This window comes from Acinonyx jubatus, chromosome B3 (assembly GCF_027475565.1).
Source record: "Acinonyx jubatus isolate Ajub_Pintada_27869175 chromosome B3, VMU_Ajub_asm_v1.0, whole genome shotgun sequence".
NCBI lineage: Eukaryota > Metazoa > Chordata > Mammalia > Carnivora > Felidae > Acinonyx > Acinonyx jubatus.
This window is the reverse complement of record NC_069386.1, coordinates 79,269,571-79,284,600: the sequence shown is the minus strand read 5'-3', so window position 1 is coordinate 79,284,600 and position 15,030 is coordinate 79,269,571. Positions and strand designations below refer to the sequence as shown.

General features: G+C 38.3%; 1 protein-coding gene across 2 annotated transcripts in view; it reads right to left on the bottom strand.

Annotated features, from left to right (window-relative positions):
• Positions 1-15,030, bottom strand: part of AP4S1 (adaptor related protein complex 4 subunit sigma 1) — a 57,220-nt gene that overhangs the window by 21,988 nt on the left and 20,202 nt on the right. For both annotated transcript variants that reach the window (XM_027065539.2, XM_053224343.1), the window contains exons 2-4: positions 5,420-5,622; positions 2,118-2,204; positions 1,221-1,289 (exon numbers count right to left, since the gene is read on the bottom strand). In XM_027065539.2, coding sequence (XP_026921340.1) covers positions 1,221-1,289; positions 2,118-2,204; positions 5,420-5,557 — 294 coding nt within the window. In that variant the 5' untranslated portion in view covers positions 5,558-5,622. The remainder of the gene's footprint in view (positions 1-1,220; positions 1,290-2,117; positions 2,205-5,419; positions 5,623-15,030) is intronic.

The following is a 15,030-nucleotide window of genomic DNA, read 5'->3' as shown; positions in this document are numbered from 1 at the left end:
GAGACATTAGAACCCTCAACCACTGTTAAAGAGAATTTAAATCATGCGGCCACTTTGGAAAACAGTTTGGCAGTGCGTCAAAATGTTAAACATGGAATTACCACATCACCTAGCAATCCCACTCCTAGGTAGACTAAAACTATGATGCCACACAAAAATATTTACACAAATGTTCAAAGCTGCATTATTCATAAGAGCCAAAAAGTATCAATAACCCACATATACATCAACTAATGAATAAATAAATAATATGTGGTATATCCATATAGCAGAATATTAATTGGCAATAAAAAGGAAAGAAGTACTGATACCTGCTACAACATGGATGAATCTTGAAAACATTATGTTAAGTAAAAAAAGCCAGTCACAAAAGACTACATATTATACAATTCCATTTACATGAAACGTCTAGAACAGGCAAACCTATAGAGATAGAAAGTAGACCTGGAGCAGGTGGAGGGGATCACTGGGAAGGAAATGCTAATAGGTATGGTGTTTATTTGGGGTTAGGAAATATTCTAAAATTGACTGTGTGGTGGTTGCACAACTCGTGTAAATACTAAAACCTATAAACTTTATTTTACTTAATTTATTTTTTAAGATTTTATTTCTAAGTAATGTCTACACCCAACGTGGGGCTCAAACTCAAAACCTCGAGATCAAGAGTCACACGCTCTACCTACTGAGCCAGCCAGGTGCCCAAAAAGGCCTGCATGCTTTAAATGGGTGAGTTTTGGGGTATGTAAATTATATTTCAATACAGCTGGGGTTTTGTTTTGTTTTGTTTCATTTCATTTTTTTAAAAAGGGGTTTTGGGGAAGGAACTCATGTGTTCCTTAAGGGGAGTTGGTTTTGACCATCAAAGCAAGGGTTTGGATAGAAATGATTCCTAAACTAAAAAGGGTCCTGGTGCCTTAGGAGGGAAAGCAAAATAAAAATAAAAGAGAGAGGGAGAATAAATTAAATAGCAAAGTCTCTTAATTAAAAGAAAGAAATAAGAGGTTCTCAGTCTTGCAGAACTAAGTCTTTATAAAGATCTAAGGCACACATAGGTTTGTAACACTTTGATGAGCCAGAAGGAAAGGTAAAGAAAATGTGGCCTCATTTGAGTTTTAACTTTTGCACATTGAAGTTCTATATTAACATGTGTTCTTGATATAGACCTATTTCTGGGAAGTTGGGCTGAAGACAAAAACCATTTTTTTAGTTTTTAGACTTACCACGCGGCTGAAGTATTCATCTAAAACTTCCACAAAGTTATGGATGAATTCATAAATTGCCATCTCATTCTAAAATAAAAAAGGAAGGGTACAGTTAGTTTTAGTATAGCTCATGTGGAAATTGGACACTGACACTGACAAGTCAGAATGGTTCTATGACTCACTTGTTGGAAAGACGCTTATCGGTAGGGGAAATGTCAAAAATCTTAACCTCTAAGATTTTAAGTTCATAATGAGTTTAGCTGGACTGAAACCAGGCCGAGTCTAGTGTTTAGGGTTTTGAGCACTACTCCCTGACCTCGTCATCAAGCGGCTGAAGCAGTTTTTTAGGATCTTCATGCCACTATTTTTCTGTTTGTGAAGATGGGGAAACTACCTCAAGGTTTGGTTCACACATAAAAAAATAATCAACTTGAGATTTCCAAGTATTTTAGATCTTAAACAGTTTTTCAAGGATTCAATAGCCACAGGTACTGTTGATCTGGGACTGACATTTCTGGAAAGGTGAACTAAATCGGAGGAAATTCAATCACAACACAACCATATTTATCATTTGCTCTGGCTTCTTGTATATGAGCCTATATTTAACGCTACAACGCTAAGCTGCCCCAGTGTGCCACAAAGAACACGGTAAGACATTGGTATTGCTTAGGGTTGAGGAAGGCATTCTGTGGTTTTGTGCTTCCCCACAAGCTACTCATCTAATCCAAGAAAAATCCCAGGTATTTCTTTTCCGCACAGCTTTCCCTAACCTTGACAGAAACCAAGATCCTTCAAGAGTCAAGATAATTCTTAGGTAGGCAAGTAGGGAGGAATATATCCATTTACGGAGGAATAAAAATCAGACTATTATTCTTAGTTTTCTTGCATTTTCCATAGGCTCCTCTCTTATCTTACCTCAGTGTCATTAACTCCAACCACAATGAAGAGAGCTGCATACTGTCGATAAATCAGCTTAAAATCCTTAAATTCAATGAAAGAGCACTAGAAAAAACACAATTAGATATTAATTGCTATAGTTGACAAGTATTTTTCAATTTTTTTAATGTTTATTCATTTTTGAGAGACAGAGTCAGAGCATGAGCAGGGGAGGGGCAGAGAGAGAGGGAGACACAGAATCCGAAGCAGGCTCCAGGCTCTGAGCTGTCAGCACAGAGCCTGACTCAGGACTTGAACCCACAAACCGCGAGATCATGACCTGAGCTGAAGTCGGACGCTCAAATGACTGAGCCATCCAGGTGCCCTGACAACAAGTATTTCTTCAAAATGGCATGCATAATTTCTAGGTTCTGATTTCAGTATTGGGTCAACACATTCCTAGAAATCTACAATTTAAAAATGTTAAACAATCTTTGTTGGTTGCCTCTTCACAATATTCAGGGGACTATGGAAGCATCTCTAGTGGGAGGCAGAGAAGGGGTCTAGAAAAAAAGGCTCTGAGCATCCACATGGGTTCCCCCTGAACTCCTTCTCATTCCTTTGCTTTGCTCTGTGTGGAAGTCAGCAGGCAAAGGTACCAGACTGCCCCCAACATGAAAATAAGCCAACATGACAAAGATTTTCTTCTTTCCATTTCCGCTAGGCTCTTTTGGAAGCAATCAGAGATTTAGTTTTGTCCTATTTAATAGCCAGTGAACAGCCAAATATATACGGCATACATACATGTATGTATCAAGAAAAATCTTGATTTCTTTTTTCTAGACCCATGAAAAGAATCAATGTAGACTCTTTTATAAATTATTTAAAATCTTGGCTTTTGTGGGGCAGATGATAGTCAAAATCTCCCGTTGTAAACATTGCTTCCTAGGAGTTAATAACTAGTTTACCACCACTGACTTGTGGATAAAACAACTCCCTCCCCATTCATCTCTCTCCTACATCCATTGTACAAAGGATGTTGGGAAGGCACTGGGTAGATAGAAATTGGACAGCAGGCTAACAGCACATTGTTGCCCTTTCTTTGGACTGTTGGGTGTGGTTGACCAAATGTGATTGAACATGAACTGTATGGCTTTTTGCACTGGCATAATCGCTTTTGGTGCCCGAATTGCTCTTGGTGTACCTGGAGATGAAGTGGTAAGTTTTAATTGTGAAATTTCTTCCATAGGAAAGTCATTTGAGAATCTAAAATGGAGGCATTTGAGGCTCTTATTTAAAATTAGGATAGGGGCACCTGGGTGGCCCAGTCAGTTGAGCATCTGACTTTTGAATTCAGCTCAGGTCATGATCCGAGGGTTGTGGGATCAAGCCCCATGTCGGGTTGTGTGCTGAACATGGAGCCTGCTTGAGATTCTCTCTCTCTCTCTCTCTCTCTCTCTCTCTCTCTCTCTGTCCCTCCCCCTTTCTCTTTCTCTCTCAAATTAAAAAAAAAGAAATAAAATTATGATAAAAGAAGTACAGGACCGTTCTGCAGCTTTTGTTCACTGTAGAGCCAGCGTGATTTCTGCTCAGTTGGATCTTTCAAGGAAATACATCCTTGTTGAAAGAACTAAAGAACATCTTTCAAAGCCTCTCAGGAGTTTCTGACATACAACAACAACAACAACAACAACAACAACAACAACAAAAAGACATAACAACAGCAACAACAACAAAACAACGAAGTACCTTTGTGGATAACATAAAAACTAAGCTGAGATTGTGTTACTTCAGTGCCTAATTATCCCAAAGCCCAGGGAGTTCCTTTTAAAATCTAAAATAATTTAGAATGCTTCAAAATTATGTAACAGTATATTCATTCCAAAGCATGTATTTCCAAGGGTAACCTATCAGTGAAAATAGTGCCTGAAATTGTGCAGCGCCTGCATTCTGCAGAAAGATTCAACAGGAATGCTTCTGGAGTTTGTTTATGTTTACTTAAAGTATGTGGCTATTAACACGGCCCTTTAATAGTTTCTGTTCCCTTTAGACAACTAAATGAGGCGGTGTGTGCCATGGCAGGCCAAAGTGGTAATTCAAAGAGGACTCTGAGATGTTGAGACTGGAAAATCAATTTAGAAGCCAAGGGAAACACAGTTCCAACATGTAACTTCTGAGCACAGATGGACCTTAATATTTTAAGACTTAGCAGGGGTTCCCACAGGCAGCCTTTCTACATATGCTGTGAAATGGAAAAGTGGCAAAATTAATGGGCGATTTAAACAAGCTTTCTGATTTTGCTGCACTTTGTTCAGTGATTTTCAGTGGACTCAAAGTTTAGGACCTGGATTCAGTAATTATCCAATTAAACTTCTTTGTAAAAATGAACTCAGTTTTTAAAATTCCTATTCGTTATTATTTTAATGATTTTATTTAACCTCAATTTTGACAGAATGGATAGATTTACTATTTTCTATTAATTTTTAACTTCCACTTACTCCATCTACATCATAACACAAGTTCCAATCAAATTTGTTGTTTTTTTTATTTTATTTTTTAAAGTTTGTTTATTTATTTGTTTATTTATTTATTTATTTATTTATTTATTTATTTTGAGAGAGAGAGGAGACAGAGTGCAAGTAGAGGAGGGGCAGAGAGAAAGGGAGACACAGAATCCGAAGGAGGCTCCAGGCTTTGAGCTGTCAGCACAGAGCCTGACGAGGGGCTTAATCCATGAACCGTGAGATCATGACCTGAACTGAAATCAGACACTTAACCAACTGAGGCACCCAGGCACCCCAAATTTGTTTTGTTTTTAAGTCACTAGTTCTCGTATTACATTTGTGTTAAGTTTATAAAAATTATAAGCAGAAAAAAAATTACACTTCACGTGAGGATCATATTGTCATCCTCTGGCACCAAGTCTGTCTCGAGTGCTCACCTCTATACCAATCATCTGACCTTCATCCCTTGGCTTAAAGAAAGCCACCTGCTAGAGGCACTCCTGAGAGTTGTAAGGGCTAAATTCATATGAACAAAAAAAAGAAGATATGTCTATTAGCTGGAATAAATTTGAGCTGCCACTTCCACAGTGCATTGAGACAAATATGCTGGCCTAAATAAGAACTCAAGATGTTTCCTGGTTCTCCTTGTTTGTATTTTCCTTAAGGGGATATAAAGAGAGCTATGCTTCAGTCTTCATGTCACTTCATTTGTTATTTTCCCTAATAGCTATGGAAAGAATGTAGTTCAAAGAAAACGATGGCCCTCGAGACTCAGTAATAACAGACCTGCCATTGACAAGTTGAATACAGAGATAAAAGAGAGAATCAGAAACTTACTTGCTCATTGGATCGGGAGAGACAGCTCCTTATGACTTCCGTTTCCAGAAGTGTACGCTTATTAATCTCCACATGTTCATAGTATTTAGAAAGTCGGGTCTGCCCTTGTTTATTCACCATGAGGAAAAATTTTATCATTTTTCCTGGCCAGTATTTTTCCGGATAGTTCAAAAGTTATGTCAAGGGGTATCTGAAACTAGAACCTGAGGGATGAAAGAACAACGAAAAGGTGAGATCAGTCCTCAAAGAATAGTATTAAATGTGTTCTACATATGAAGCAGAAGTAAATAAAATGTGATCTGATAATACTGATCTTTACTTCTATTAATTAAATGAGGTTTTAATACGTAACTAAACATACATTTTCATTAGCTATCTTCCAAAACATAATTTTGAGTCTCCACAGTCCTTCTACTCCTATTTGTTCATTTGATTCATCATTTTTTTTTTTTTTTGGCGCCAACTATGTGTCAAGTACTAAGAGATTACAAAGAGCAAGAAGCAGTGATTTTTTTTTGCAATGTTTAGAACATTTAAAAAATTTTTTAAACATGTTTATTTACTTTTGAGAGAGAGAGACAGGGCACAAGCAGAAGGGGGCAGAGAGAGAGGGAATAGAACATTTTATTAAAGTACAAAACTGCTGGCATTAAGTGAAATAGAAAAACAGTAAATATTTACAGAAACATTGATCACACCACTCAAGTCATACACACGTAAAAATGCAGAAAGGTCTTAAAAAGTTCAGAAGTTGAAAATTATGGAGATTTCCCAAAATGGATAGAACTGCTCCCTGCTGAGTATAGCACTGATATAAGACCTGAGTGAATGCCGTCCCCTACTTTCTGTATTCCAGTACTGCCTGGAAATGTGTTCCTTGGGAGATTCAGACTTGGAGCCATCCTAAGAGGACAAGTTAAGAGTTGACATAGGTCTAACTTGTGGTCTGATTTTCTTCATCCTACCGACTGTGTTGAGGTTATAAGGACACAGCCAGGCTATTTTTCTTCAGCTTCTGCTAATATTCAAAAGGATATGAAGAATATAAGCAATTTCTCATTGCTTGAGCAAAAATTCAGCACATGAAAGGCAGAGTGGAGGGTATTTGTACTAGAACTATAAAGTTCTGTCTGATGGAAAATTAAGAAGTAGTGATTTCTGATCTTCTGATCTTTACCCCTAGCAAAGGTCCCAGGTAGGTAAACAAGTAATAGCAGTACAAGGAGATGAGTTGTGATGGGGACAGGTATACTTCTATGGTACACAGAAGGAAGGGATAGGGAACATTATGGGAGAGTTGGAAATGGCTTCCCAGGGAAGGGGCATTTAAGCAAGATCTTGAAGAATGAGGGACTGTGGGGCAGAGAAAACAGGGGTAGCTTTGTAAAGTTCACTGCAGATGTAGTTCAGGGGGCAAGCATAATAGTTGCAGGAAATTGGGCTGCTCACATAAAATAAAGTCGGCTTTAGAAGTCACACTAAGGAATGTGAACTTTATTTTATGGACAGTGGAGACAAGATCTAGAGTGAACTTTTCTTTCCTCAGTGTTGGAAGCCATAGTAGTAATCTCCACTTTTTGCCAAAGTCCCCCCATAAGGCCCTCTAACAAGTCCTATGTAAGGTCCTACATCAAGCAATTTACATATTTTCTTTATTCTCACAATTATCTGAGTCAGGTACTTGTGTTATCCCCATTCTAAGGCCAAGCAAATTGAAGTTTAGGGATGTTAAACACCCATAGTCTCTATATTACTTTGGGTCAGAAATGAGGTGCAGCTCAGAGGTCAAGCTCATGCACAGATCCCTGACACCTGCTAACTTGTCCTTATCACTCAAGGGTTCATGCTTGCAGTTTTATTTCTAACTCAGGTGTACTGAATCTCGTGCTTGTTCTTCCTATACTTATTCTGTATTTTGAAATGATCAGTGCAAAAGAGCACAATATTGACAATGACTAGTGCTCCTTTCTCTTCTTTTCTTCCCTCCCTCCCTCCCTCTCTTTCTTTCTTGTTTTAATGTTTATTTATTTTCAAGAGAGAGACCAGAGCGCAAGCAGGGGAGGAGCAGAGAAAGAGGGAGACAGAGAATCCAAGGCAGGCTCCAGGCTCTAAGCTGTCAGCACAGAGCCTGACGCTGGGTTTGAACCCACAAACTGTGAGATCATGACCTGAGCCAAAGTCGGACGCTCAGCCAACTGGCCAGTGCTTCTTTCATTATGAGTATCAGAACGACCTCACTGACTCACCTGCCAGTATCATATTCACATTTTGGAATATCCTTGAAAATTCAGTGCAAAGGTTAATAATAGTTCTTAAATGAACTTGTAAAATTTGGAATAATTCTACAGAGAAAGTTGCAACAGATTATGGGATAATTCTTAGACTAAGTTTTGTGTTATTTTTTGCCCTCCCAGTTCATCTCATTTCCTGAACCCTATCAGACAGGTGGTTATCTCACAACAATTCCAAACATTAAGAGCTAGAAAGAGCCAGGCCCAGTCTGGCAAAGCCTGGGCTACTGTGTTCATTCAGGGTGCAGAACAGGATGTTATCTAGACCCAGCTGGGGACATGGCAGCTGTGCCAGTGGGGGGAAGGGCTGTGGTCATTCACTCCCTTTTCCAGTAAGATAGGCTCACTACTGTAGGTGGGATTGCAACATACTCTGTTTAGTCATTTGGTATTAAGGGCTGCTTTTCTTCTCACAAATTACTGCCAGTAAATTATGGCCAGCAACTAGTAAATTAAGTTATCACCCATTCTTTTAGTCCCTTTTAGCAAAGTTAGCAAAGTTTAAAACAATCTTCAGGGCATCTGGGTGGCTCTGCCGGTTAAGCGTCCAACTTCGGCTCAGGTCATGATCTCACAGTTTGTGGGTTCAAACCCTGCATCAGGCTCTGTGCTGACAGCTCAGGGCCTGGAGCCTGCTTTGGATTCTGTGTCTTTCTCTCTGCCCCTTCCCAGCTCACGCTCTATCTCAAAAATAAAGAAACATTAAAAAAATTTAAAACAATCTTCACAAAAGTTAGAAATTACAGTCCTAGACTCTGGATTCCAGCTGCCAGGTAGAAGAAAATAAAATATTGTCACAAAGGTACTCATGGCCAAACCTTTGCCTCTAAATGTCTTGGTTGCATTAAGTGGTAAAATGAAATGTAAAATGATCACATTGAGATGATACACCAACAGATCAAATTGGTTTCTACCTTAACAAGCACAGCATTCCTTCCCACTGACTTCAAGAGCAAGGATGGCAAACAAGGGCGTGTTGAATTGACAGTCATTAGGATGCAAGTCTTGAAAATAGTAGCTGAAGGCATCTAAAGACTCGAATACATCATCTTTTTTTTTTCCTGCATGCTCATAAACAATTACACAATTTATAACTGTAGGATTACACAGTGGTAATAGTGGCCAAGCAAAACTGTAAACTCTATTATAAAATACACAATGCCGAAATATACAATGTGGAGACTCAGAGACAAGTACATGTTTGAGAACAGAAGATGAATGCTTTAAGCAACTATCCTGGTTACTCATCATCAGGGAGGAGGGAAGTCAAATAATTATGAAACTCAGGTAGGGCAGTAAGGAAAGAATATGCTTAGCCAAGTGCTGGGAGTGGCCAGGGAGCAGGTATGAACTTCCTGTGTTTATAAAACTCTGCATTCAGCAACACACAAAGCTGGGGAAGATGTTTGATTGCCAGAAGTTAGGGGATTCCACGCCCAAGAGCCTGTGTGAATCAAGGACGAATGAAGAAGGGAAATTTCATTGGGGAAAGCATTCTCCAAAGGGTGCTAGGATGCCTAAAGGCCAAGATGAGGGAGGCTGGTAGAGTCGTAGTAGAATATGAGCAGATCAATGTCCCAAGACCCCATATGATGGAAACTTAATGCCCACAGAAAAGACAGACTGGAAAGATTGAAATACATACTGAATTGGGCATCACTGTCATATTTCTGATGGTGTAGTGTGGGAGTTAGAACTGGAAGAGTCTTTGCAAACTGTCCTATCCAAAGATGACAAATAGATTTCAACTTGGGTGCCAACTGTGACTAACTGTATTAGCTGCTTTGAGCACCATGTTGGGAAGGATTCTGGAACTGTTCAGGTTCAAAGATGCCTTGAATGATTAGTAATGTCAGCTGTGGGTTAGGAAGCAGGGTGTGGCAACATATGCACCTCACATCTGTCTTCCCCAATGTGCACTCCCTTCATTTTGCAGATGGGAAAACTGATAATCTGAGATGTAGAGTGAAGTCCTGAATTCGGGTATCCTGACTTAGAATATAATGCTCTCTTTATCACATTGCCTCTATGCCTTGCTCAGTGTATTAGTGTCATTAGTGTTCATTTAAACTAAATAAGCATCAACTTTAGGTAGCTCTGGGAACAATCAAGTCAATTTCTCTAATGCTGCTGCACAATTTGGGAAATACCAAACTATGACAATGCATGAAAATGGTAGAGTATGAAGTTTCTAGAAATGAAAGTGGTATTTGATGATGGCTAATATCCTTTCTAGCTCCAGATTATTCTAGTACACACACACACACACACACACACACACACACACACATACACGTAATATTAGACAAAAACAATCTTGCCCCCATAAAAGTGATTGAAATAAAATCCTTCAAGTTAAGAAGCAAATTTCCACCAGGAAAACATAAAGTCCTCATACAGCACAATAGTAAAAATGTATGCATTGGGGCTTCACAGTTAGTTTTGTGATCCTGGGCAAGTTACTAATCTTTTAGTACTCAGTCCATGGTACAATTGGAATAACAATAGTACTTTCTAGGTTGTGAGGATTAGAGGAGTTAGTGTGTGTGTGTGTGTATATATATATATATATATATATCTATATATCTCTATATATATCTATATATATTTATGTTTTTTTTTCTTAAACATTAACATTTTATTTTATTTTTACATTTTTTTAAGTTTGTTTTATTTTGAGAGAGAGAGGGAGGGGGAGAGTGAATGGAGGAGGGGCAGAGGAAGAGAGAGAATCCCAAGCAGGCTCCGTGCCCAGCATGGAGCCCACTACCCTGGGATCATGACCTGAACCAAAATCAAGAGTTGGACACTTAACCCACTGAGCCACCCAGGCGCCCCAGTATATGTGATGTTCTTAAAACAGTGTTTGCCAGTTAGGTGCTATATAGGTGTTAGAAAATGTTATTATGATAATATATCACCTTTTTTCTTCAGTGAAGCCTTTCCTGGTTATCCCAATCCCCTCTTTCTTTTTTTTTTTTTTTTCAAGTATATTCATTTATTTTGAGAGAGTGTGTGTGCATGCGCTAGCGAGCACAGGGGAGGGAGAGGGAGAGAGGGAGAGAGAGAGACAGAGAGAGAGAGAGAGAGAGAGAAAATTCCAAGCAAGTTCCCCACTCTTGGTGGGGAGCGTGACACAGGGCTCAAACCCACAAACATGTGAGATCACGACTGAGCCGAAATCAAGAGTCAGATGTTTAACCGACTGAGCCACCCAGGTGTCCCCCAGTCCCCTCTTTCTAACCATAAAGAGCTGGCTATTTTCTCCTTGAACTCATTACTGTATCTTATAAAACTTTTCATCCTGTATAATCATTATTTCATTACATGCTGAGCTACCCTACAAGACCAGTGATTTCACTTTTTCATTGTGACAGTAAGAGATGTATTTTACATTGTGACCCAGCATACAGGTACATATATATCTGATTCAAATATATACGAAGTTTACCAAACAACACCTACCCGTACTATATGTATTGTACTCTAGTGACTTCTATGACATTTTATAAAAAATGTAGTTGTGAGGTATTTGGGTTACACAAGATATATGGATGTACCAAATGTACATTTAAGATTCATGAATTTAGTGGTGCCTAGGTTGCTCAGTTGGCTAAGCCCCTGACTTCAGCTCAGGTCATGATCTCACAGTTCATGGGTTTGAGCCCTGCCTGGGGCTCTGTGCTGATATCTCAGAGCCTGGAGCCTGCTTTGGATTCTGTGTCTCCCTCTCTCTGCCCCTCCCTCTCTTGTGCTCTGTCTCTCACTCTCTCAAAAATTAAAAAAACATTTTAAAAAATTCATGTATTTTATATAAATTTTACATAAAAATAAACTAATACTAGTTAATGATATTCATGTATTTGGGAGAAGTATATTGATATCTATAGTTTACTTTGAAATGCACCAAAAAACTAAGATAAATTAATGGATGGATAGAGAAATAATAGATGGTTAGATACATGATAAAGTAATATAGTAAAATGTTAATGGTAGAATCTTGGTGGTGAACATACACAAATTCACTGTGCAATTCTTTCAACTTTGTAGTATATTTGAAAACTGTTGCAATGAAATGTTGAGGAAAAATGCTAGTTGTGGGACACTGTTTTTTTTAAATTCATATATTTAGAGCAGTTTTAGATTTATAGAAAAAACTGCAAAGACAGTACAGAGTTCCCATATACCCATACCCCATTTCCCTTATTATTAACATCTTATGTTACAATTAATGAATAGCAATACAGTACATGATTATTAACTGAAGTCTATACTTTATTCACATTTCCTTATTTTTTACCAAATGCCCTTTTTCTGCTCCAGGACCCTATCTAGGATACCACATTATATTTAATCTTCATGTCTCCTTAGAGTTCTCTTGGTGCTGACAGTTTTTCAGGTTTTTGATGACCTTGACAGTTTTTTATTTTTTTTTATTTTTTAATTTTTATTTATTTTTGAGAGAGAGAAAGAGAATGAGCAGGGGAGGGGCAGAGCGAAGGAGACACAGAATCTGAAGCAGGCTCCAGGCTCTGAACTGTCAGCACAGAGCCCATTGCGGGGCTTGATTTCATGAACCCTGAGATCATGACCTGAGCCGAAGTCGGACTCAACTAACTGAACCACCCGGGTGCCCCGATGACCTTGAGAGTTTTAAAAAATACTGGTCAGGTATTTTATAGAATGTCCTTTTATTGGGTTTGTTTGATGTTTTACTCATGATTAGACTGGTTATGGGTTTTGGGGAGGAAGACCATAGAGGTAAAGTGATATTTTCATCACAACACGTGAAAGGCACATACTATCAACATAATCTATCACTGTTGATATTGACCTTGGTCACCTGGCTGAGATAGTTTTTGTCAGGTTTCTCTACTGTAAGTTTATTCCCCCCTTTGTATACTATACTTTTTCGAGGGAAGTCATTATATGTAGCCTAAATTTAAGGGGTGGAAAGTTATGTTCCATCTCTTTGAGGGAGAAGTACCTATGTAAATTATTTGGAATTCTACTGCACAGGACTTCTGTCTATTGTACCTATTTATTTATTTATTTATTTATTTATTAAATCACTTGTTCATATCAATAGAAACTCATGGATATTTTATTTTATACTTTGGGTTATAATTCAGTATGACCCACTGATTTTTAATTTCAGAAGCCACTAGAGACCTGTGGCCCAAAAGTTTGAAAAAACACTATACTAGAACATGAACTTGTGGGTAGGGTCCATATCTTATTCCAGATTTTGCACAGTGCCTAGTATATAGAGAATATCCAATAAATGTTTACTGAATGAATGAAATAATAATCATATAAGTATTCAAACAAAGCAGACATATAAATTACCCTGGTACCCTAATTCCTGCCCCAAAGCCTGTCAGTTTTCTCAAAGAAAACCAATGTTTTTACCTTTAGTGTATATCTTTCTGGAGTTTCTATACATTTACATGTAAATATGCATGCAAGTATGGCAACTGTATTTTTTAAACCTAAGTGTAAACAAAGTATATCAAGAGGTTAGCCAAGTGTTTATTCTCTTCTGGTAGCTTTAAATGAACCAGGTCCACTCACAAAGCCCTGGCTGGATCCTACAAAAAGGCACTAAAGAGATATGTTTTGGAATTCATCAGGAGCACCTCCTGTTGAATCATTCTAGCTCAGGCTTTCCTGGGTCTTTGTCCTCTTGGATCCGGTGCCTTGGCTCCCATTCTTTCTCTGGCCTTAGTTCTTAATGACCTGGCTTGGAGTTCTGCAATCTTCCAGGACTTGACCTTTGGTATTTGCCCTCTGGCTGTAACCCCTGAAGCCTTTGGCACCCAGCCCTTGCTCTGTCAACTGGGAGTAAAAGGCAGCTTACAGAGAGGCGGTGGAAGATTAAATGGGGTAAATAATGTAATTCTTGTAAAACATTTAACACACTGACTTCTTTCATTTCCTCTCATTGTGTATTAAACTGGAAAGACATGCTAAGATTATAAGGAAACAGGTGTCTGTATACATTGTTAGTGGCCCCTTAAATTGTTACAAATTTTCTACAATGTAACCTGATACAATTTAACCAAAAAAAAAAAATCATGAAAATTATTCTACCTTTTAACTCAAGCATTTCAGTCTTGAGAATCTATCCTAAGGTATAATTTAAAATCCATACGCATGAAAAAATAGCAACATTATTTATAATAGTGAAAAATGAAACAAGCTCAGATACTACAGAGAACCAAGTGTTAAATGGACACCAACTTGATGTGTTTTAACCATTAAAATAAATACGCAGACTTTGCAGAAAAATGGGAAAATGTAGATAAAATAATGTTAAGTCACAAATCAGAACACCAAATTTTATACCCACATGGATTACTATTATGTAAAAGCAAGATCTGAATAAAGATTATAGAGACTGGATAGATGGGGTGCCTGGGTGGCTCAGTTGGTTAAGCATCCAACTCTTGATTTCACCTCAGGTCATGATCTCACGGTTTGTGAGTTTGGGTTCTGCACTGATAATGTGGAGCTTGCTTGGTATTCTTATCTCTCTTTCTGCCCCTCCCCTGCTCATGCTCTCTTTCCCTCAAAAGAGAAAAAAGAAAAAAAGATTATAGAGACTAGACAGAAATCATATAAAAATAAGAAGTGAAACAAAAAAAAGAAAAAGATTAAACAGATGAACCTTGGAAACATTCTGCTAACTGAAAGAAGCCAATCACAAGGAAAATATATTGCATGATTCCATTTATATGAAATGTCCAGAATGGGAAAATCTCTAGAGATAGTAAATAGATGAAGGGTTGCCAGGGATGGGAGTTTGGGATGGGAGGTGTGATGGTTGCACAAGTGTGAGTATATAAAAGCCATTGAATTGCACACTTTATTTGAGAGAGAGAAAGAGAGAGGGCATGAGTGTGTGGGAGGGGTAGAGAGAGAGAGGGAGAAAGAGAGAATCCCACACAGGCTCTGCACAGTCAGCGGGGAGCCCAACATAGGGCTCAAACCAAGGAACTGGGAGATCATGACCTGAGCCGAAGTCGAGAGTCGGATGCTCAATTGCCTGGGCCACCCAGGTGCCCCTTAATTGTATACTTTAAATGGGTGACTTGTATAGTATGTGAATTATATCTCAATAAATCCTGTTAAAAAAGAGATAGACCAGACAATCTGGAAGACAAAGCTAGAACAATCTGGATAACAAATAACAGTATCGGATTATTACCCAAAGTATAAAATAAGTACACATGAGTACATACTGATAAATACACGATTGAATAAATAAATAAACAGGACAGAAGAATCCCACATACAGGTTTCCCCCAGCTATCCGAA